Source organism: Mchenga conophoros, linkage group LG3, assembly GCF_057382185.1.
Source record: "Mchenga conophoros isolate Kocher_MC1m ecotype Shallow Benthic linkage group LG3, M_conophoros_male_GT1.1, whole genome shotgun sequence".
Taxonomy (NCBI): domain Eukaryota; kingdom Metazoa; phylum Chordata; class Actinopteri; order Cichliformes; family Cichlidae; genus Mchenga; species Mchenga conophoros.
The window spans coordinates 36,133,567-36,157,744 of NC_140528.1; the positions used below are offsets into that span (position 1 = coordinate 36,133,567).

Below are 24,178 nucleotides of genomic sequence, written 5' to 3' on the forward strand. Positions count from 1 at the left end.
GTAATCAGTAACTAATTACTGATTACTCCCCCAAAAAAGTAATCCCGTTACTTTACTGATTACTTATTTTCAAAAGTAATTAATTACTTAGTTACTTAGTTACTTTTTAAAAACACGATTTACAACCTGAAGAGGTGATAAAGCGATAGATCTTTCAGCCCAATTCTACTTTTTCTACATAATCCATCATACAAAATGTAATCAAATGGAAAAGTCTCTTTTTTAACTTGTTTTATCAGTTTTAATCTTTTAACTTTATGCATCAAGCAAAAATATAATTATATGCAACATTTTCTGACTTGAATAAATTAGTTTAACATTTAAACCTATTTTCTGCACATTCCAGCACATAAAATAAAAGTTTTTTTGTGTTTACACTCACTCTTTCCAATAGATGCAAGTAAAACACAGCAGAAAGTCAAAGACTCAGCGGTCCTTTTGCTCTATTTTCACCTGTAGCCTAAAGCAGGAGCAGGGAAGGCGGAGGTTTACCCTGGTGCAGGTGTGCTGCGGTCAGATGAAGAATCCGCGAGTTTCTCTGTGAACTTCCCATTACGTCGTTGCGCACTCGGTGCTTGCTTGGAAGTTTAGGGGTTTTTTTCGCTGTAAAAAGTTTTCTTCCCACGCACAACGGACGCTAATGTTTTTGTCACTTCTTATGGAATCAAACTCGATATAAGGTCAGTACTTCCACGCTTTAAACGCTGCACGCTCATACTCTCTCCCACAATCGATACATGATCCACTGTTGATCTGCACACAGCTGTTGTCACTAACGGCGCACTTGCTTATGTCACTGTCATGAGACATTCTCGCAAAAAAATCACGGTTTTAGTAACGCAGTAACGCAGCGTTCCTACGGGAAAGTAACGGTAATCTAATTACCGATTTTGCAATAGTAATCCCTTACTTTACTCGTTACTTGAAAAAAGTAATCAGATTACAGTAACGCGTTACAAGTAACGGAATGGTTTATTTGAAGAGTTTCAGTCAGGTTTCAGAGCTCATCACAGCACCGAAACAGCTTTAGTGAAGGTTACAAATGATCTTCTTATGGCCTCTGATAGTGGACTCATCTCTGTGCTTGTCCTGCTAGACCTTAGTGCAGCATTCGATACTGTCGACCATAATATCCTATAATAATAATAATGATAATGGATTACATTTATATAGCACTTTTTGAGACCCTCAAAGCGCTTAACAATGCCACTATTCATTCACTCTCACATTCACACACTGGTGGGGGCAGCTACGGTTGTAGCCACAGCTGTCCTGGGGCAGACTGACAGAAGCGAGGCTGCCATATCGCGCCATCGGCCCATCTGGCCAACACCAGAAGGTGGTAGGTGATAACGTCTTAATACTTACAGTATACATGGGATACATGGAACCCACATTGGGCCCACAGATTATGAAGATTTTTATTATTACTTATTTCTGCAGTTAGTGTAAAATTCATAGTAAATCATAATCAAAGTCTAGCACTCAGCTGCACAGGATACTCAGAGTTCTCAGGAGGCCTAAAGCAGGCTACAGCCAGAGGCTGTGTCAATCAAACGATAGGAAATGTTTTGAGAAGTACAAAAGATTCACAAAAGGTGAAATTAGTCATTCTTTGTTTTTCACACTGTGCTGCGTTGATGATATGTGACTTGTCTCTGCTTGTGTGGTATTTCATAATGCGATGCATCAAATGGGTGGAGAAAGTAAAACTAGAAAACTGAATAAACACCATGGCTGAAGAGGATTTGGAGAAACTCAACGCGAGTTGAGACAAGAACACATTGACAAGTCCGGGTGTGGAGACGAAATTCTACTCGGTAGAGTTTAAAGAAATTGTAAGTTTCCCTTCTTTCTTCATTTGACTTATTATAGATTATTGATGAGAGGAGACAAACATTTTATTTTTAAAAAAAGTCATCGAATGACTATTTGAATTGTTTCAAAACAGAAACTGTGTGGTTTTTTTCTGTGAACGCAACTGTTGTGTTTTTACTGAACCAGTCTGTAATCTTTTGCTGGCTAATTTCAGCTTAGTTTTAGTAGAAACCTGCTGCTCCCTAGTTAATTCTGATAGACTCACAGCTGTAACTGTGAAGAGCATGTGTGATCATATTCTGGGAGTGACAGCAACAGAATAGCTAGTTCATCATGTTTTCTGCCTGTTGGGGATGTTTGTTGTTTTGATCTCCTTTTGGATTTGTGGATTTTGTGATGTGGACCCTTTTCTATCAACAACAATACAGCTAATAACCAGTAGTAGGTAGTTTCCAGTTTCATTTCATGTCGTGTTTATACATTAGGGTTTTGTACCACCTGCTTTCAAAGAGTTATGTGGTTTTATTGTAATATCTGATCTGTCTTGCCTCTGAAATTTGCCCTCAATACAGTAAAAATGACTAGAGATCAAAACCAGACTACTGAGACTAAAACTAACAAAAAGTAAACTGAATTGAAATAAAATAAACAAAATAAGGAAAAACCAGATTAGAAAATATAATATGATAATAACTCTTGTCAACAAACAGAAATTCTTTTTGATTAATAAATAAAAACATGAAGCCTCTAGCTGTGAACCGTTGATGTAAAAGTGTACTTCTATATTTCTTGTTAAACATGGTTACAGCTTTGATGTTCAAAGACACACCCTGTAAACCGAATGTACAGTCCAAACTTGTACTCAGATTTAACCAACCATCACTTTCTGCTGGGCTTTGCTCAGACAAATACAACATGCACACACAAACACTGACGTGCATGTTGCTGCTATATACAGTTTTCCTCAGGACAAAGTTGGTCTCCTGTAGCTGCAGCTTATAAAAATCCATGTTATACAGTTTCTTCTGTGTAATAAATATATACATTTTTTTAAAGTATTGAAAGATATAAGTATTTTTCAGATGAGCAGCTGATTTATTTTAATTGTAATACCTGAATTAATGTACTTTAATCTAGCCTCTGACACTGTAAATACAATAATAATTAATAAAGATGGAAACTAATAGAAACTAAACAAAAACTATTTATTTTCAAAAACAAAAAAAGACAAAAAATTGAAATGAGCAAATTCATTTCAGTTCAGAGGCACCTGAACTTCCGAGACACACTGAGCATGTGCAAAGGCTCGGCAAAGCGAGACAATGCCAGCCTTTGACATGTTTGAGAAACTAGTCAACAACGGTTGGTAAAACATACTTTTTAGAAAATATTTACTTAGACCTAAACTTCTGGTCTCAGATTTGCTTAAAAACCTTTCATCTAATTAGAAATCCCAGTCTTCAATTAATTCAATACAAAATATTACATAGAGTGCACTATACAGGTCATCGGATGTTCAAGATGGGCTTCACGTCTACCAACAACTGCTCACACTGCCAAACCAATTCACCGGACAATTATATCCATGCTCTTTGGTTCTGTCCACCAGTTCAGAAGTTTTGGCGCGAGATATGTGAAGACTTATCAAAGTGTCTGAAATGTAACATTCCAACTTCCCCCTTAGTGTGTTTGTTGGGCAGCATAGATAATGTCACTTCAGAAAAGAATATAGCCTATATGGTTTTCACTGCCCTATGCATAGCCAAGAAAACTGTCCTCATGAACTGGAAAAATAAAAATAATCTTAATTCTAACCAATATAGAAATTATCTATTAGATTACATTAGTCTTGATACAGCCTCTGCCACCACATCAGATCAATTGCTCTGGGCTCCTTTGATCAGCTCCATCACCTAGTGGGGGTGGGGGGTCATAGTTTGGTCCCGCCTTCACTGTTGTGATTGGTGTGGGGGTAGGGACAGGCTTAGGGCATCGGGGGGTTCCCCGGAGGCATCTTCCTTAGGGGGCTCAATCCGGGGTAGCGGTCATGTCCGGTTGGGGGCTCTTTTCTGACTGTTTCCTCGTGGCTGCGTGCAGCGGGGCTAGGGGAGGGTCTGTGCTGACGGACGTGGGTTACTGACCTGGTAGCCTGTCTGCCCCTGGGTGGGTCCGGGATGGGCGTGAGGTTCTGGGGGCGTTCCGTCTCTGGGCTGGGGCCCTTGCCGGGCCTCGGGGGCTTGGGTCCTGGTTTGTGTGTTGCCGGGGTTGTGGGCGGGTGGGTGCATGGGGGCCCAGCCCTGGCGCAGGGTGCCACCGGTGCGTCGAGCCACCTGGGGGGGCTCTTCAACTGGTGGGGGAGATTGACACATCTTGCAGGAGCTTCCCGCTTTTCAGGAACTCTCTCTGGAGAAGGGGGAGATACAGGAGAGGTGGAGGAAGATCTCAGCCTGGGCGTCTATTGTCTTATGTAGTCTGGAAGATGAGTGGATGGTGGGGTGGGTGCAGTTTTCTCTGTGGTGGGGTTGGGTGGACTGTCTCAGCAGCGCCTCCCTGCCCCACAGAGCCCGGGAGGCGCTGCTGCACTGGGCCCCGGTCTGGATGGGGCCCATCCAGACCGGGAGTATGGGGGTGCCTACTGGGGTCAGCGGGTGAGCTGGCCCCAGGGAGGGGTCACTTGCCCCTCCCTTCCTTCCCTCCCCATCTCCAGCTGCCTCCCTCTTCCCGCTCCACCACAACCACCCACACATGCAGGGCCTTGGAGTAGGGGTATGTCACCAGGGTGCAGAGGAGGCTACCCCCCCCCCCCCCCCCTCTGTCCCCTTCTGGCTGCCTCTGCCTCAATTTTATCTCACAACTTAGACATTCACATTACTCACACTCTCACATACATATAGGATCTTGGGGGTGGGCACGATACACGGAGTCCAAGTTACCATCAGGGTGTACACCTCACCCCTCGCGTGGTTGCCCACCTCTCAATTTTAAATACATGTAGACATTGAGGGCTAGCAGGAGGGACTATGCGCTTACCTGCTGCTCTCTGGCAGGTAGCTCCATGCCCTCCTGGGTTTTAAATGCACCTTAGAATGCACATGCATCAACACTACAATGAGCAGGTGGAGGGAGGTTTGGAGTCTTCTCTCACCCCCGTTATCTGGGGCCTGCTGGAGCGGGGGGGCTAGGAGGAGGAGTTGGCCGTCCGACTGCGGTCTGGAGTGTGGGGCCTCCCTGCTGCTGCGGAGTCGGGGCGGTCTGCCTCTCCCACCTGGGTCTGGGTGCAGTTCCCCCCTCCAGGGGCAAGGGTACCTAGACCCGGTTCGTAGAGTATGCTTTGGGAGTGTGATTGTGTGTACAGCGTCTCTTTATGTCTGTCTCCACGTTGGTTGAGTGTGGAGTAAGTGCATATGAGAGCATGAGGGTGGGAATGGATGTTTTTATCTGTGTGTGCCTGTATGTCTGTGTCTATATGTCAGGTTGGGTATCAGACGCCACCTCTCTGGGGACATCTCAGGCCCTCCAAGGTTTGGAGGCCTATCTCCCCCCACCACCACTTCCCCTGCCAATGGCGGACTCCCTCAGACATCGGTGCGTTGGTGGTTCTTTGTGTCTGGGGATGGGCGTCCAGGTACACACCGGCTCACTCCTTGGCGGCCGCTTATCGGGGCCTGGATCCTGGGGCTCGCTCGGGCCACTTCGGAGGTGGGGTGCCCCCGGCCTCTCGGCCTGGGGCTCGGTCACTCAGGCACAGCTGGCTGCCGGCAGAGCTCGCGGGCGCGTCACTGCAACTCCCCCTGGCTTCTGCTCCGCGGCTGCTGAGTGACCCCTCATCTGGGACTCTCCTCAGCTCTTTCTGGGACAGTGGCGCGGCTGCCCCTCTGTTGGTCTTCCTTGGTCTCTTGTGTTCTGGGGGCCTCTGGATGTCTGGAGTTTTGATCTCCTCCATACCTGCTTCATGCCCTGGAGGACGGGGCTGTGGACCCCCCACACCCTCTAGCAGATCATTACATGAAGGAACCTTTTAACAAAACAAGCGCGTCCATGCTCACAGGTGTACACACGGGTTATCACACCCACAAACTACACCCTTTTTGGCTCCTACCTCAAAGCACACTGTGTTCTGTTGATCTTATGTGCTGCACAATAATGTTTAATATTTAGTATTTACTGTCATATTCCCATATATCATTGTGATGTTGTTTATTCTATTACTCTTGTTTTCTTCTGCTTGTTTTCTTTTTTCTTTCTCAACAGGTGATCCAGGTGATCGATATATGCATTTTTTTTCTTTTTCTGCCCATTCTGTTGGTTTTTGTTTTTTTGCCCTTCTCCCCTGTCCCTCTTCTCAGCTCTTTCTCTTTCTTTCTCCCCTTCTTTCCCCCAGTCAAGTCTGTCCCGTATTCAGCAAGTGAAAATAAAATAAACAATAAAAGGTGAATCAAATGGACCATTACGGCAAGGCTGGGATGGTCAATTTGGTAAAGTAAAACCGTTGGGCATCTTTCTTTGCCTTTAGACAATAATTCTGATGGCAAAAGAGCCAAACGGGACAGGCAAAACAAAAAAAAAAAAAAAAAAAAAAGAGAGTCAGGAGATGAACAGGAAGCACCTGGCGTGGAGACAAGGAGAATGTTCTTTTCTCATTTGTCACAAGTCGTTAACAGAACATTTGTGGTTTTTATAACTTATGCATGTAATGACGCAAGAGGGGGCATCAGAAAACATACCCTGATGCTATAAAGACAACTGCTGGTGTATTTTTGGGCGGAGATCTACAGCTGAGGTTTTGCAGTGTTCATCTCCCCACGCGTGTGTTCATTAAATCATTGTTTTACCCAACCCTCTGGACTTGGTGTTGTTGTGTACTTCATCCTCAATATTTGAACACTTAACACTACAAACCCCAAACACGCTAAACGTCACAAATCTCACATCTCAAAACTCTCTCTCTCTCTCTCTCTTTTTCTGCTGTCTCTCTCTCTCTCTCTCTCTCTCTCTCTCTCTCTCTCTCGCCGTCACTCCTAAAACTTCCCCCTCTTCCTAAACAGCCAAATGTCATGTTGCCATATCATTTTTTGATTGGTCGACATGGTGCATTTCTCCACCAACACGAATGGGCTGTTTTTTCTTTTTTTGCTCATAAGCAGAGAGGTCTCGCTGCGCTGTCCTTAGACAGTAAACGTGACGAAACTATTGAGGAAAAACAGGCGTGTATATTGTTTATCATGACTCTAGTTTTACGTAGCCTATCAATACAATTTAAAAACTGGTATATATCACCTTGTTGCTTTGTCATCTTAAAGCGGTCGTGTGATTGGCTTACCACGACTACTTTATTCTTCCTCAGTCAAACCGCATTTTCTTGCAATGGTAAGGGCGTTATAAGGATAGGAATAGTAACAGTTAAATTACTCGTTACTGAAAAAAGTCACGCCATTATTCCCATCACTGGACATCAGTAATAATTCTTCAAATATATTCATCAGTGTTTGAGCAGTTATAATATCAGGAACATGTCACATGACACACCTTAAACATCATGTGATCCACTCTCAGTCTGCACTTTCATTCATGACTTCAACAGGTTGAAATGAGCTTTGAAGAAACATTCAGTGAAATAAATCTTTCATCACAGGATTCATGTGAGCACCAGATGAACTTTACAAAGAATCACTGGATTTATCTTCTGTTTCAGATCAACTTTGATTGCTTAGAGTCATCTTAAGTCCGTTCGTTCTAACGTCTCACTCACTGACATCTTGTATGATTTAAGATCCCTACTGTTCCCCATTCCTCACAAGTTTTCATGCCTTCACACGTCAGCATATGAACTTTGCTGTGACTCAGAGTCAGTCTGAGCAGTCAGACAACATATTTGTATATCAGCACATGAAGGTGTGGCCCTCTCACACTCTTTAGGTGGAATCCCACCTCCTTCCAGGAAGCTCACCCCTGTGTCAGTTTTAATGTCCAGGTGTGGAGTGGAACCTGTTGTTGGTGTGTGCGTTTGAAAAAAGATGTAAGTTTGCATTGTTTCTTCCTTTAATAGTTTGACTGTTTGTTTCTGCTCTGTGATGTTTGGACCTGATGTTCAGCTCTTATTTCAGGACAGACATTGATCACTCTTGTGTTTTAAGACAAATCCACATGATTATAGATTATTGACCAGCCAGAATCCACACTGGTTATCAGTCAGTATCTCTGCGCTGAAACAATTGTTAGTGTGACAAATAAAATCAATCTGTATAAAACTTTACTAATCAGTGTCTGATGCGTCTAATCAGTCATCTCTGATTGATTACTGATCTTCCCTGTAACTGGAAACTGCAAGAAGAAAACAAACAAATCCGTTTTTTTGACAGTCGATTAAGATTTCAGATTTTACTGAACAGATGGGGAAGAAACAAAAGAAACCAAAGCAGCACCAGCTCAGCGTTTCCTTAAAAAAGCCAATCAGAAGTAAATAGATTTTTTCACAAACACCATGAACATTACCTAATGGTAATAATATCTGCATGTGGAGGATGCAACTTGAGTCATTCAGTTTGTTTGTTTCTTTTTTCTTTCCTTGATCAGTGGATTTGAGTCTGAGTTTTCTTTTACTGTTTGAAGCTTTTGATCACTATTGGTCAGTGCATGGTCTTTTGTGTTTCTCTGTGTGCTGCCCTTCATTGAAGTCTTTTGATTTTTTTGTTAAACACTTAGAACTTTGTTCCTTTTTAACTGTTTTCAGTCTGAGCGAAGGCTCGCTTGAGTTTGTTGTCCTGATTTTGGCCACAAACCTCTGACAGCTAATGCCAATCTTATGCTATATACATTTATTGTCTCTAATGGTACATTTAGATGAGTTGAATAATGAAACTGATACATGTTCAAATTCTTTTTGTAATGAAGCGTTCTTAGTCAATACCTGACTTTAAACATACTTTAATGAGTAAAATAAGCCTCAAACACATTTATATAGTTTCCTCGATAACTAAAGAATTTCAAGGTGTAAACTGCAGAACCAAACCCTGATACTTGTTTAATCTTTTTTTTTAATTAATCACAGATAAACTGTTTAAAAGAAAAAGTTGTTAGTTGATATATGTTCCTTATTGAATTCTATTTCTTGGATCAGACCAGTCATTCTTTTTACAGAATAATGAACTGACCGAGAGTGCTCAGTAGCCAGTTCATTATTTAATAAAAATAAATATTTTCTCTTTTAGAGACGATATACTCATGTAAAGGTTTACATCTATCTTTGTTAATCCACAAAACCACATAAGAAGCACATCTAATCACAAATGAACATTAATCAGTTCTGATTATCTCTAACCGGCATATCAAAGTCCTTAATATATCAGACACTCTGTGAACTGAGTCTGTGTCCAGTCTTTTGGAAATGTTAAGTAGTTAAGATCTGAACCACTTTGGACAAGATCATCTGACACTTGTTAGAAGATCAAGTCTGAGACTTCGTGGTGCTGCTGGTAACCAGAGGTGAGGACCTACAGAGGACCAAAGCATTTATTAATAAAAACAGAAGAATAGTGTTAAAAACCAAAGAAACAGTGTAAAATAACGTTTTAATAACTTGGCTAAAGTTCCCACACAGACACTCAGACACAAGGAAGTGTCCTGGTAAACATTGCTCTGTTGAAAGCTGATGATTGAGGCGTTACAGAAACTGATGGAACTGAGCATAACAGGAAGTGAGGCAGTCATTTATTTTACATAAAGAAAATCTGATATATGATCTCAGTTGAAGTCTAAATTGTAAAGTGTACAGTTTACCTTCAATTATGCATGGTACATAGCATGTTGTTACTGTTGATGCTTCACAAAGCTCAGGTATGCTGCAAACTGAAACTATGCTGCATGCCATTACCAGTTTTTCTAGTTTTGTGGTAGAAACTTCCGTGAACACTGTTTCTGTGACTTAAAACACTTAACATCATACATCACACCTCTGTTTCTGATGAATATGATGTAAGACAGAGCAGAGAATAATACTGAATTTAATGACCAGCTCACTTCTTCCGACCGGAAGTGTTTAGGAATCTTTATATCATTTTATACCCTAGGTTTTTTCACATAGTTCACTGTACCAGACTCGCAGCTGGACCAACGAGGCTGGGCGCGTCCGCCATTTCCTTTCACTGTGTGTGATCAGAGTCCTGGAATCAGACTAAACACACTGAATATGACCTTGGCTTGGCCTTTGTTCCATAGTAACTGCTGTCAGACTAACTGTTACTTAGTTAGCTTAGCTAGCAGAGCAGCTAAGCTAACTAAGTAACAGTTAGCTTCCAGAGTTCATACTAAGAGTATGAACTCTGGAAGCAGTCAGCTTGGTCCTGGGCATTGTTACTGAAGTAAGGCTGCTCTCTGCCATTTCTGCAGCCATGTTTGACCTACTGCTTTGTTGAACTACAGTAATAGAGGAATTTGGAGGCTGAACTCGACTGTGTGACACTTTTTGTAGTGAACTGATGAAAGCTGCGTCTCAGATTGAGTGGATGTTAGTCCAACACAGCAAACATGACCTTTGCAGCTCTCAGTTGATGTGCACATGAATGATTTGTGTTTCCTCTGCAGGTGAAGGTAGAAAGTGTGTGTGAGCGGATGTGAATTGAGCAGCATGGATCAGTGTGAGGACAGAGAGGAGGGAGTCCCTCCCTCTAAAACCACTCTGTGTGGGGAACATGAGAGCCAGACCAAAGCTCAGAGGTGAGATGACCATCTCTAACTGTCCATGACTCTTCTACATGTCAAAGCTCAGCACTCACATCACTGCTCCATCATTATTCACAGGAACCAGCCCGGACCTCCACCCAGCTCTGTGTCCTGTAAGAGTGATGGGTCTAAAGATGCAATCATATATTTTAAAGGCCAGCAGGCGTCTGTTGCAGAGAGGTGAGCTGTTAGTAACATGAACTCTTTGATGTCAGTTTGGTGTCTGATTTAAATGAAATTCTTGATGTTGTTTCCTGGTCAAAAATATTCAATAAGCGAGGAATTCATTATACAACTTTTGATCATCATTTACGTCCAGTTGAGAATGAATCTGTGCACTCGCATATCAAATGAACTGAAATCAGTAGTGTGATCTCCAGTCTTGATATAAGGAATGAGAGAACTGACAGCTGTTATTTTAATCAGCCTGTCTCAGTTGTTTTAACTCTCAATATCACAAAGAAATGTGGTAACATCTGGACTGATGAGTTTACTGTCAGCATTTTAATCGCTAGTTTAAAGGCTGTAGGTAGCAGCCATTGCTCTAACACTGTATAAATGTAACGGGGCTCAGTGCCGCTTCTAATAGTCTGAGCTGCTTCCAGCTTTATTTGTGAAGAGCACAGCAGCTTACAAAACACGTTATTACACGGAGTTATTACACATTTTCATAAGCTAAGATGACCTTAACGGGGCTACGTACGGTCATGTTAGCATTAGCCACGTCAGCACGTTACCTTCAATAGGTGGTCAGACTGAGTAAAGAGGTGCACAGTCAGAGGTTCAGTTCTCCTTTTCACTACAGGGTCCCTTCATTCTTCACATATCCGTGTCGAGCCGAGTGTAAATCCCGAGGCAGCAAGGTCTTTGTACAAGCACACACGCTTCTTAGCAGGGCAAAGATATCAACACAAACAGCAGCATAGAAAAATCTAGGCAGACAGCTTGTGTCTGTCCAACCAATCCGAGAGCTCCTTACATCTCCCGGTGTGGCTAATTTGCATTGCAGCAGGATTTTTCAAATGAAGTTGCTAATCCAGCTGCTAATCCAAATGTTAATTCCTGAGCTAATCTGTGAGCAAACAGCAAAGGGAAATGGATTTTGAAATGAGGAGTGGAATCGCCATTTTAAAAAGCATTTTGAAAAGCATTTTGAAAATCACATTATTAAATTGGAATTCAAAAATGAATTTACAAATGCAGAATTTATTCTACAATTCATTATTTAAGCACAGAATTCTTTATTTTGATGCGCATGGCATCGAAATAAGCCCATTCCCCTCCAATATGGTCCATATTGGAGGGGAATGGGTTTTTTTTCAAGCTCTGTTTTAACCTTGCAACCATACAAATTAGAGTGTAATAGACCAGTGTAAACTTGCTAGATATGCAATAGACAGATAATATTTTTGTTTGGGCTGAGTTTTATAGAATCTGTGGAATTGTGTCGTTGGAAATGTGGGACAGGACTGAGCATATAAATAAATGAAGCGATATCTCACATTTATCCCAAGATGACTGAGCGACCTAAATAAACTAAACATACATGTTTACATGACTTCCCATATCATTCCACCAAGTAGAAATTGCATCATCATATTTTTTAAGTTACACTCTATTATAAATTTAACATGTGTCATTGTCCTGGGTCTGTGACCCAGCGCTTTGAGTTTATTGTTATTATTTTCTAGTTTATTCTGATTTTGTATTAGTTCTTTGTGTTTGGTTGTCGTGTATTATCCCTACCTGTGTCTCCCTCTGTACTCTGTTCATGTCTCTGAGTTTTGTGTTGTAAAACAGTCTGTGTCTTTCCTGTTTTACTTTGTAGGTCTGTGTCTCGTTATGTCCATTAGTTTCAGCTGTGTCCACCCCTGTGTGTCATTTCCTCATTACCTGGTGTGTGTATTTATAGTGTGTGTCTGCCTGTGCTCCTCGTCGCGTCGTCTGTGTTCCTCCGTGTTACTCTGCGTAGTTGGTATTTCGCCGTGTCTCTCGGTTCTCAGCTTGTGTTCTTCTCCATGTTACGTGTTCCAGGTTTATTCTTTTTTCCCAGTTTAGGTTTATGTTCAGTTCTGCCCTCACTTTTGTTATTTTCACCCTTTGTAAATAAACGCTCACCTGCATCTAGCCTTCATTTTGTATCCTTTTCTCAATACACCACACGACTGCTGCCCCAGCCATGACAACAAGGTGTCAAAAAGTTTGCAGCTGAATTAACACCACTTTTAGTAACATCCTCTGAATGCCTACTTTTAAAAACAGGATTTCAACAGAAATTGGAAAAATCAGATACAGTAAATGCATCTTAACTGATCTGATACTCCTGACAAATACAGTATCACTACGGGTTTTCTCTTACGCAGCAGTTGTCCTTCTCTCCTGGATCGGCTGGAGCTTTCTTTAAGCTCCTTCTCATTTTTGAAAAATATCCAGCTGGGATAACCACATTTACTCAGGGCTGTCTTGATATGATATGTTCTTCTGCTTCCCTATGTGAAGTAGGTGGAATTAAGACACAGTTCCAAAAGCAAAAACACTTAGTCAGTGTTGAGATTGGTCCTGTTGCTGAGGTTGGGGTCATCCTGTAATCTCTTACTACCTCCAACGCTTCATTCAAACTTAAGGACTCAAACGTTCCTGCAGTTTCCCAGAGATTTTGCATGGTTTATTCCTTATATTGAGGTTATATGGTAATGATTAGGGGTGGGAGGTATAACCGGCATACGGTAGAAACAAAAAGAATGGCAGAGATTTTGACTATACCGCTCTACCGCGATAGCGCATGTTGATGGTGTCATCAAGCTGCGCCTATTTTGATTGAAAACATCGCAGCGGCTGCAAACAGTATCATCTGCAAATTATACCGGGCGACAGTAATAGTGAAGAGATGAAGGAAGTTTTGGAATATGAGTTGAGCCAAAAACTGCCTTTCCTCCACTTCCGTACCATTGATTCATTAATGTTGAATTTTCTCACAGCTGCTCTATTCCCATGTTGTTGCAGTATATTAATGACTAACCTCGTATTGTGGATGAATGATCTCAGTTGTTCTCCTGACTGAAGGTTGGTCCGTTTTCAGCATCCTGCCATGCGATTGCATTTGTCCCTAACCATTAGGAACCCTCACGTTAATGTTTATCGAGTAAAAAAAAGTTGCTGCTAACGATCATGTAGCACATCATTATATACCAGCTAGTCCTGAAGTCCAACTTCAGTTGTTTTCAGAAATCTCTCAGTCAGAACATGCTATACCATGTTTAGCTGGAAACTAGCAAGCTAACTTCTAAGTCCGTTAAATTGAATAAATTCTGTTTTCATGGATGTTAAACTTAATTGTTACACCTGGTAAAGCAGCAACACTGATGATTTTATTAAAGATGAAAGAATTTAGACAGTTTTTAACTCTCAGTGATGCTGCAGTGTTTGTTTGACTATGGGACCTGAAGAGGATGGAGTTTTGGACCCAGATTACTCAGCGAGGCTCCTGACTATGGTAGCCGTAATGCTCCGACAATCCATCAAACAGTGCGGCCTCGTAGCTTACCAAAATCGTACTAAAATATTTTTTGATAGATTTTTGAGCGCTGTGTAACACATAAAATCAGTTCGAGATCAGTAAGCACAACCAGAATTCATACATAAGGCGCACCGGATCAAAAGGCGCACTGTCGATTTTTGAGAAAATTAAAGGATTTTATGTGCACCTTATAGTGCCGAAAATGCGTTATACAGAAGAAAAAATACATCGCGATATATATCGTTACCACACATACTTCAAATTACACTGCGATATGAATTTTAGGCAATATCACCCAGCTCTAGTAATGATGATGCTTTGCTTGAACAATAACAAGAAATACTTTTAAAAATATATAAAATATGTATCAGCTGTTAAGAATCTAAATTGCATAGTTAAAAAGATCATTAACAGCAGGTTAAACACTAATGCTTGTTAATTCTCTTCTGCCTGTCAGCATATTGAGGTTTTGCACTGATAACTATCTAAATTACTAAAAAGATAAATAGAGACTGCAGATGGGACATTATCGCTGGGACACACCCATTGTTGTATTTGGATTGTCTCTTTCACAGCACAAACATTTTTAACCTTGAAATCTTTGAACATTTTCAGATTAGATTAAAAAAAAAAAATCACAAAAGTGATATGATATGCACCAGACAACTTGAGTAAGTAGGAAGGACCATGATATTTGCTGCTATTACCGTTAATTTATTTGGAACTCCTAATGCAACATTTGACTGACCAAATCACTTGAAATGTTAAGAACAAAGCACCAAATACTTTTTGCAGAAATACACACACACATAAATATTGTTATGCAATTGGAGTGTAAGTGTGTATTAAACCTGTAAAGGAATGTTCCCTCCACACTGCTCCCCCTAGTGAATGCACAAGACATCATCGGATGTCTGTGAAGGTTCTCAGTCATCCAGGTCATCGTTGGTCATACCCGTTGTTGTCATAGTCAAGCTGAAGAAGCTTCTCGGATCATCATCGGAGTTATTAAATATTGCTTAGGGACATTACTACTAATGGTGGCATCATCCACCATTAGTGGAGAAAAAATGGCGCCGGTGAGGTCGACTGCCGTGCTGGATGCTCTGCCCCAACTTCTCCACTTTTTGCAGTTTTTCGTCACTTTTTGCTATATCTGCGATAATCTTGCATGGGCATCATGCAAAACACACAAATCCGCTACAGTAGAGACACTTTGGTTTCTATTGGTCTACAATACACGAACATTTCACCATGTCTAACTCCGGACCCAACCTGGCCAAAGGAGATCCTGAGAGAGAACAAAGGACGCGACCCTAAGCGACGGCCTCGAGGCTACGGGCTCCCATGCCCAGTATCCTGTTAGCCAATGTTCAATCCATCGAGAACAAGCTTGATGACCTCAGAGCCAGAATCAAGTTCCAGAGAGACATTCGGGACTGCAACCTCCTCTGCTTCACTGAGACTTGGCTGAACCCAGCGATACCAGACCACGCCGTGCAGCCGACGGGGTTCTTTTCGGTTTACCGCATGGACAGGACAAGGGAGTCGGGGAAGAAAAGAGGTGGTGGAGTGTGTTTGATGGTGAACAACAGATGGTGCGAAAGCACAAACATCTCCCCACTCACACGCTCTTGCTCGCCCAATCTGGAGCTTTTGATCGTTAAATGTCGCCCTTTCTATCTCCCTCGGGAATTCACTGCGGTCATTGCCTGCACTGTTTACATTCCGCCTCACGCGGACTCGGACACTGCCTTATGTGAGCTACATGAGGCTCTCACACATCAACAAACACTTCACCAAGATGACGCACTCATTGTTATGGGAGATTTTAACAGAGTGAATCTCAAAGGGACATTTCACAACCTTCACCAGCACATCAACTGCCCCACCCAGGGCACGAGGACATTAGACCACTGCTACACCCCGTTCAAGAACTGTTACAAGGCTCAGCCCCTGCCGGCATTTGGAAAATTGGACCATGCCGCCATCTTCCTCATGCCTGCTTACAAACAAAGGCTAAAGCAGCAACCACCAATCAGGAGGGAGGTCACTCGCTGGATGGACCAATCAGTGGCCGCGCTGCAGGACGCACTGGATGACGCACTGGATGACGCAGACTGGGACATGTTTCGGCGCAGCTCTGATGACATCAACATGTTTACGGAAGCGGTTGTGGGATTTATTGGGAAACTAGTGGACGACACAGCAGAAAGAACTATCATCCGAACGTTTCCCAACCAGAAGCCGTGGGTGGATAAAAACATCCGCGATGCTCTGAGATCACGCACCGCTGCCTACAATGAAGGGCTCGTCTCCAGTAATATGGACCTATACAAGGCTGCGTCCTACAATGTGCGCAGCGCGGTCCGAAAGGCAAAGCGGAGCTACGGGGAAAAACTAGAGTCACAGCTACGACAGTGCGACTCTAGGAGCCTGTGGAAAGGACTGCGGACTATAACGGACTATAAACGACCAGCTTCTTCAATGATGAATGCAGATGCTTCACTGGCTGATGAGCTGAACACGTTTTATGCTCGCTTCGACGCCGCAGCAATTAAAACAACAAACGGCTGCACGCGCTCGGAGTGCACCAGTGAAGAAAATGCATTCGTCATCACAGAGCATGCCGTGAGGAACACCTTCAGGAGGGTGAACACCAGGAAGGCAGCAGTACCAGATGCAATCCCTGGCCGGGTCCTTAGAGCCTGCGCTGATCAGCTAGCACCGGTGTTCACGGAGACCTTCAACCTCTCCCTGGCCCAAGCTGTGGTTCCCACATGCTTCAAACAGTCCATTATAGTTCCTGTTCCAAAGAAACAACAGCCCGCTTGCCACAATGACTACCGTCCAGTAGCACTGACTTCAATTGTGATGAAGTGTTTTGAAAGACTGATGAGAGATCACATAACTTCTTCACTTCCTGCCACCATCAACTCACTTCAATTTGCTTACCGGACTAATCGTTCCACAGACGATGCCATATCTCACCTGCTCCACACATCCCTGAGTCACCTGGACACTGGGCAGAGGGAATTATGTTAGGATGCTGTTCGTGGACTACAGTTCAGCATTCAACACAATAATTCCCTCTAAGCTTTTCACCAAGTTGACAGATCTAGGACTCAGCTCATCACTGTGTCAGTGGATCCTCAACTTCCTCACAGACAGACCCCAATCAGTGAGGGTGGGAAAACAAGTCTCCCCTCCATCTCACTCAAATTAAAAAACTTTAAGTTAGGATGAAATTGTGTTGTTGGCCAGGAACACATTTGACTCCAAGAAAGTTTTGTTTGAGCTCTGCCCTACTACCTCACAGCGGTGCGTTGGATATAAAGGACATCATAACAATATTAAACTCTGCCTTAAAGTGCTGAATGAGTGTGGTGAGAATATCCCCAGATTTGTCTCTCGTACCTGGATGATTTGCCGCCTCTTACACACTCCAGCATGGATGTGTGTTGTTTACTACGGAGAATGGACCAGCTATGTGCTGAGGTGGGTGTTTTAAAACATCCAATCAAACTACAGGCAGATGTTTTTGAGCAATTTAAGACCAATGCTGTCGAGGTCAACCAACGTGTGACTGCTCTTGAGTGTCAGTTTGAGGTGCTGACTGAGCCTATTACTCTGAACACTCAGGGGCCGGAGACCGCTTCCCACTTCCCCTGTGGAAGCACTCAGAGGACCGGCAGGGGAGTCGAGTTAAAGGTGGCCCATGTGGAAGGCAGGGAACCGGAACTTTGGCTGGTTCAAAGACTGGGACAAGCACAGTGTCAGCGTTTTGTGCAGAGATATTGCTATGTGGTCAAGATCGGGCTCTGATGAGAGCCTCAGGTCCTAATATGGAAACTACTGCAACAAGGGAGGATTCTGTTGAGACAGAGCTTTTTACATGCTCCCCACAGTTGCATAAAGTTGTGAAAAATGGCAGACTTTGTTGGAAGTTGGAGAAGGTTAATTCAGGTTCAGGAACGCATGCTTTTACCACTGGACGCAATAAGAGGCCTGGAGCTGTATCGATCATTGGCACTGGAGCTGTGAGTACAATCAAAACTGTGAAAACTAAATTGGTGAGCGTATTTGCCACTAAATTTGCCCTGGATGTAGATGCAGAAACTCTTGCTTTGTATTTGAGAGAGAAACTCAGTAGAGATGTGACCCGTCAAAAAATTTCTAGTTAACATAGCAAGTTATACTCTTTCAAGGTTACTGCTTAATGTAATGATGTGAGTTAAATGTACAATCCTTTACTCTAGCCTGAAGGGGCTCTGGTCTGGCGTTTTTCTAAACTGCGCAGACACGGTACAGTGGTGCCAAGCATAGGTATGAGGTAACTGTGTCAGACCATTTACCTTTTGGTTTTACTGTGAATGTGGAACAAATGCCAGCAATAACTGAAAATAATATTGCTACTATTTCTACCAGTGTAAAATTAGACTGGTCAGCATTTAGGGAAGATGACTTCTTAGCTTATTATAGTAATGCCGATATACCTCTGAAAAACATTTCTTTGCCCAAAGAAGTGATTTTGTACAAGGATGTCAACTGTAAGAATGTTGTGCATAAACATGAACTCTGCTCCATGTGTGATGATATAGTGACTGCTCTGTATGAAAGAGGAAAGAGGTGAAAGGTTTTAGTAATTGTAAACCATCTCTACCATCAACTGTTGACGGTGTTTCTGGGGCAGATAACATTGAAGCATTATGGAGACAGCATTACAGTGCGTTGTTTAACTGTATAAAAAGTGAACCATATGAAGACAATTCTGACATGAGCGATGAAGCAATTAGTGTAAGGACACATGAGGTAAATGAAACCATTTGCAGGTTATCTAATAGTAAATCTTGTGGCTTGGATCACATCACTGCAAACCATTTAAAACATGCTAGTTTAAGGCTAGCTCCTCTTCTAGCGCTCTGCTTCACTGGGTTTATGATTCATGGCATACTACCTGAGTCAGTGCTATGCATTTTACTTGTACCAGTTATGAAATATAAAGCTGCAAAAGTGAGTTGTCTGGATAATTATAGGCTGATTGCACTAGCCAGTATTTTATCTAAGGCGCTAGAAATAATCTTGTTTGATAGAGTTAGTGTTTTCATCTCTTCCCTGGATGATCAGTTTGGCTTCAAACCAAAGCATAGCACTGTCATATATATGTGTCACGGTCTGGCTGGCAGACCGTGGGGATGTGGGGAAAGGAGGACCCAAAACGCAGACTCTGCGATGCAAACAGTGCTCTTTATTTACAGTGAAAAGGCTGTAAAAACAATAACTCCCCGTTGCTCCCTCGAACCCCGTGTGCGTGCTTCCCTCCGATATCTGTGCTCGTGCTCCCCGCTGTTGTGTTTCCGCACCCCCGTGCGTGCTGCCTCTCCGGACCACTCCTCCTCCTGTAGGGAAACCAGAGACGCAGCCGTCAACACTAACCCTCGGCGGGCATATACGCACAGCACAGACCTACGCTAACACACACTGACTTGGTAAGATAACTCAATGATCCCGCGTCGGTGGGAGCTCCAAGACTCTCCTAAGTAGCTCCCCCGACGAGCCCTGATCAGCGGCAGGTGTGTGGCTTCGGGTGTGGCCAGTCCCTCCGCAGGGCCACACCCCTCAGGCCTGCAGGTGGCCGAGCTCCATCCTCCAGGAACACCCGCAGACATACACACCCATACCTCGCCTAAACATATGAGTGGGACACAGACTAACACAGCACAGAGAAACATACATATGTACACGCACAGAGAAGGAGAAACGACACCAAAAATACATAATAATAATACACAGGTCCATGACTGCCCAGGGATCCTGGGTCGCCCAGTCCCAGGACCCTGACAGTACCCCCCCTCTAAGGGTCGGCTCCCGACGACCCAAAAACACAAACCAAAAACAGTACAACCAACCCAGGGCGGGCGGCGGGAGGTCCAGGACGGAGGGCAGAACCAAAACAAGCAAAAACCCCCAAAGAAAACAACCCCCCCAAGGTCACAGTCCCAGAGTCCGACCGCGCATCCCGCAGCGGAGCAACAAAAAGAAAAAACGCCACAAAACAGTCTCAGGCGGCCCATCAACATAACAAAAGAGTTCAGGGGGCCTACCTCGAGCCCAACGGCGGCGACGTAGCAGCTCCGGCGGACGGCCCCGGGTCCGGCAGCAGCAGCAAAACAGTTTAGGGGGCCTGCCACGGGTCCGGTGGCAGCGGCGCTGCTCCTCCGGCGGCCTGCCACGGGTCCGGTGGCGGCGGAACGGTTCTGGCGGCCTGCCACAGGTCCGGTGGCGGCGGCGCTGCTCCTCCGGCGGCCTGCCACGGGTCCGGTGGCGGCGGAACGGTTCTGGTGGCCTGCCACGGGTCCGGTGGCGGCGGCGCTGCTCCGGTGAGCAACAGCGAGGCGTGGCACCAGGTCCATGACGCGCCGATCGCTGACGTGGACGCACCGGACGTAGATGGCGAGGAGGCCGCGCTAGACGTGGAGGTCCCTCCGGTCCGCTGATCTCCGGCTCCGGCTGAGCGGGTCCCTCCTCGGCTGCTGGCAGCGAGAGCTCCTCCTCGGCTGCTGGCAGCGCCGGTTGTTCCTTCCGCTCACCGAGCTCCTCTGCTGGTGGTTCGCTGAGCTGCTCCTGCTCGCTGAGCTGCTCCTGCTCCGGCTCGCTGAGCTGCTCCTGCTCCGGCTCGCTGAGCTCCTCGGGCATGCTGAGCTCCTGCTCGGGCATGCTGAGCTCCTCCGGCTCGCTGAGCTGCTCCTCGGCTGGCGGCTCGCTGAGCTCCGGCTCCCGCTCGCTGAGCTCCGGCTCCCGCTCGCTGAGCTCCTCCTCGGCTGGCAGCGCGAGCTCCTCCGGCTCGCCGGGCTCCTCGGCTGGCAGCGCGAGCTCCTCCTCGGCTGGCAGCGCGAGCTCCTGCTCCGGCAGCGCGAGCTCCTGCTCCGGCAGCGCGAGCTCCTCCCGTTCGCTGAGCACCCACTGGGGCCCGCAGAGCTCCCACTCGGGCAGGGCAGGTGCGGGTGGTGAGGTAGCGGCCAGTGAAGCAGACGGCTGAGGGGTGACTGCAGGCGGATGAGTTGACGGCTGCGCTTCAGCCACAGATGGATGATCCGGAGGCGACGATGGTGTGGCAGGGTGTATGGAAACAGTCTTCTGCTGTTCATCTGGGTTGTGATTTTCAATGACATGATTAATAGACACAAACGAGTCGGGTTTACTCACTGCGGTGATGAGCGCTGTTGGTCCGTTGCCAGCTGACTGGGCTGAAACCGCAGGAGTGGGTTGAGGCATAATGGGATGATGGTAGAGAGTGCGGCATGCCTTCCGTAACGGCGGATCAAACGATTGTGCCGCGAGCACCGACGGGAAAGCCCTCCGCCGACGCGTGAAAAACCAAGCGGCTAGAGTCTCTAGGAGAGCAGCCGAACTGTCCATGCTCGGACCACCCAAGCCAAATAGTTCAAAACTCGAGCTCTCCCTTAACCTAGCGACCAGGTGCCTAAGTTTGTTAATGTCCAGAATGTTCGTGGTGAAGGTAGTGGATGTGAGGTGATTATCAAGGAACACTACCTGTATGTGTCTCCTGTGTGGATTTACGGCCTGGACTACGCTCCGGCAGTAATCCCATAGCTGCGCGAGCGATCTCTCCTCCGTGGCAACTCCTGAGTTTGCTGGGTCCATGGCGGTTGGCGGGATCATTCTGTCACGGTCTGGCTGGCAGACCGTGGGGATGTGGGGAAAGGAGGACCCAAAACGCAGACTCTGCGATGCAAACAGTGCTCTTTATTTACAGTGAAATGGCTGTAAAAACAATAACTCCCCGTTGCTCCCTCGAACCCCGTGTGCGTGCTTCCCTCCGATATCTGTGCTCGTGCTCCCCGCTGTTGTGTTTCCGCACCCCCGTGCGTGCTGCCTCTCCGGACCACTCCTCCTCCTGTAGGGAAACCAGAGACGCAGCCGTCAACACTAACCCTCGGCGGGCATATACGCACAGCACAGACCTACGCTAACACACACTGACTTGGTAAGATAACTCAATGATCCCGCGTCGGTGGGAGCTCCAAGACTCTCCTAAGTAGCTCCCCCGACGAGCCCTGATCAGCGGCAGGTGTGTGGCTTCGGGTGTGGCCAGTCCCTCCGCAGGGCCACACCCCTCAGGCCTGCAGGTGGCCGAGCTCCATCCTCCAGGCACACCCGCAGACATACACACCCATACCTCGCCTAAACATATGAGTGGGACACAGACTAACACAGCACAGAGAAACACACATATGTACACGCACAGAGAAGGAGAAACGACACCAAAAATACATAATAATAATACACAGGTCCATGACTGCCCAGGGATCCTGGGTCGCCCAGTCCCAGGACCCTGACAATATGCAGTCAAGGAAATAGTTTGTATAGGGCTAAAAATTCATCTGTCCTTATGTGTGTCATGGATGCCTCTAAAGTTTTGATCGAGTAAACCACAGAAACCCTTTGGATAAAGTGAAGCGACGGGAGTTCCTGGATACACTGTGAGGATTCTCTCTTACTGGCACGCTCATCAGAAGATGCAGGTTAAATGAAGAAGCAGTATTTCTGCCCCCCTTGCTGTCAGCAATGCTGTCAGACAGGGTGGGGTTTTAACTCCAATTTTATTTAATTTATTTGTTGATGATTTGTTCATGCAGCTAAAAGCCTATACCACTGGGTTTATATTAGGTATAACATTGATAAATCATCTTATACGTGCAGGTGACCTGGTTGTTTTTCGTCCAAGCAGTGCTGGTTTACAGGCGCTTCTTAATGTCTGTACTGAATATGGTGTGCTATATGATATAAAGTACAATGCTGTTAGAAGAGCTGTCTTGATATGGAGAACCTAGCAGGATAGCTTGCTAAATTTCCCTGTGTTTAAACTTACCCAAAAAACTCTTGAAGTTCATAAAAAGGTTAAATACCTCGGTCACTATAATACTGACCAAATAAATGATGACGACATATACAGACAAAGGCAGAAGCTCTGTGTGCAAGCAAATACTACTGCACGCAAATTCAGCTCATGTTCACCTCCAGATAAAGTGGCTTTGTTTAAAGCATATTGCACACCTCTATCTACTGCCCACTTGTGGCCATTCTAAAAACAATGTAGCATGCAGAAGCTGCATGTTGCATGTAATGATGCAATGTGAATCCTTGTAGGATACCTAGAAGGGGTAGTGCCAGCCAGATGTTTGTAGCTGTGCATGTTTGGACTTGTAAAGCACTTTTAAGAAAGTTAATGTTCATTAATAGAGAATGACTGGATGACTCTAGAAACCGAATAATTTTAGTACACACAGATCCAAGAGTGAGTGGTTCCCATTACTCATCCAGTCTGAGAAAGCACCGGTTGAAGTGTTTGTGTATGTATTTATTTCTTTTAAGTAGCTGTGTATTTTATGTATATTATGGTTTTATATTTTTACAAATGTTTTAAATTTTATATACATTTTATTTAGGTTTATATGTTGTGGGTTTTTTTTCTGGTGTTTTGTCTTCTCTTTATGGACATAAAGTCAATAAAGATTGAATTGAAATGAATTGAATTAAATTATTATTCTTGAACTAATTTTTAATTCCACAGAGTGGACCAGGAGAGCTCAGAGGTTCCCAGTAGTCAGTCTGCCGAGCAGCATCAAACACACCTGGACTCCATATTTATGGTCTGTACATGTACAACAACTACTTTTACATCTATTCTGTTTACAGTCATCTTCATGCTGCTCTTTGTAGACCAGTGGATAGTCAGTGTGGATCTGATTTTTGGCTCAATGATTTCAGTCTGATTGGGTCATTCATAAAGTATTCTGTTCCAGCTGCTGGAGGAAAACATTATCACTTTTGTGAAGAACGAGCTGAAGAAGATCCAGAAGGTTCTGAGTCCAGAATACACAGAATGCTTAAAGAGTCCAAGGGAGGATGATGAACAGGGGAGGAGCAGCAGAGAGGCATTTGTGAAGATTATTGTGGACTTCCTGAGGAGAATGAAGGAGGGGGAGCTGGCTGACCATCTGCAGAGCAGTAAGAGGATTTATGTAAAGATTTAAGCTGCTGGATGAATGAAATATTTAGTAATGTATAAAGAGATCGATTACCTTATAGAGAGTAATTTCT

General features: G+C 44.6%; 1 protein-coding gene across 2 annotated transcripts in view; it reads left to right on the forward strand.

Moving 5' to 3' along the window:
- Positions 1-1,790: 1,790 nt before the first annotated feature.
- LOC146578418 (protein NLRC3-like) overlaps positions 1,791-24,178 on the forward strand; it is a 44,656-nt gene continuing 22,268 nt past the window's right edge. Inside the window, exons 1-5 of one of the 2 annotated variants that reach the window (XM_085258856.1) lie at positions 1,791-1,838; positions 10,399-10,530; positions 10,615-10,716; positions 23,649-23,727; positions 23,881-24,085. In XM_085258856.1, coding sequence (XP_085114982.1) covers positions 10,442-10,530; positions 10,615-10,716; positions 23,649-23,727; positions 23,881-24,085 — 475 coding nt within the window. In that variant the 5' untranslated portion in view covers positions 1,791-1,838; positions 10,399-10,441. Of the gene's footprint in view, positions 1,839-7,795; positions 7,835-10,398; positions 10,531-10,614; positions 10,717-23,648; positions 23,728-23,880; positions 24,086-24,178 lie in introns of those variants that run through there. The other variant, XM_085258865.1, reaches the window with a different exon arrangement.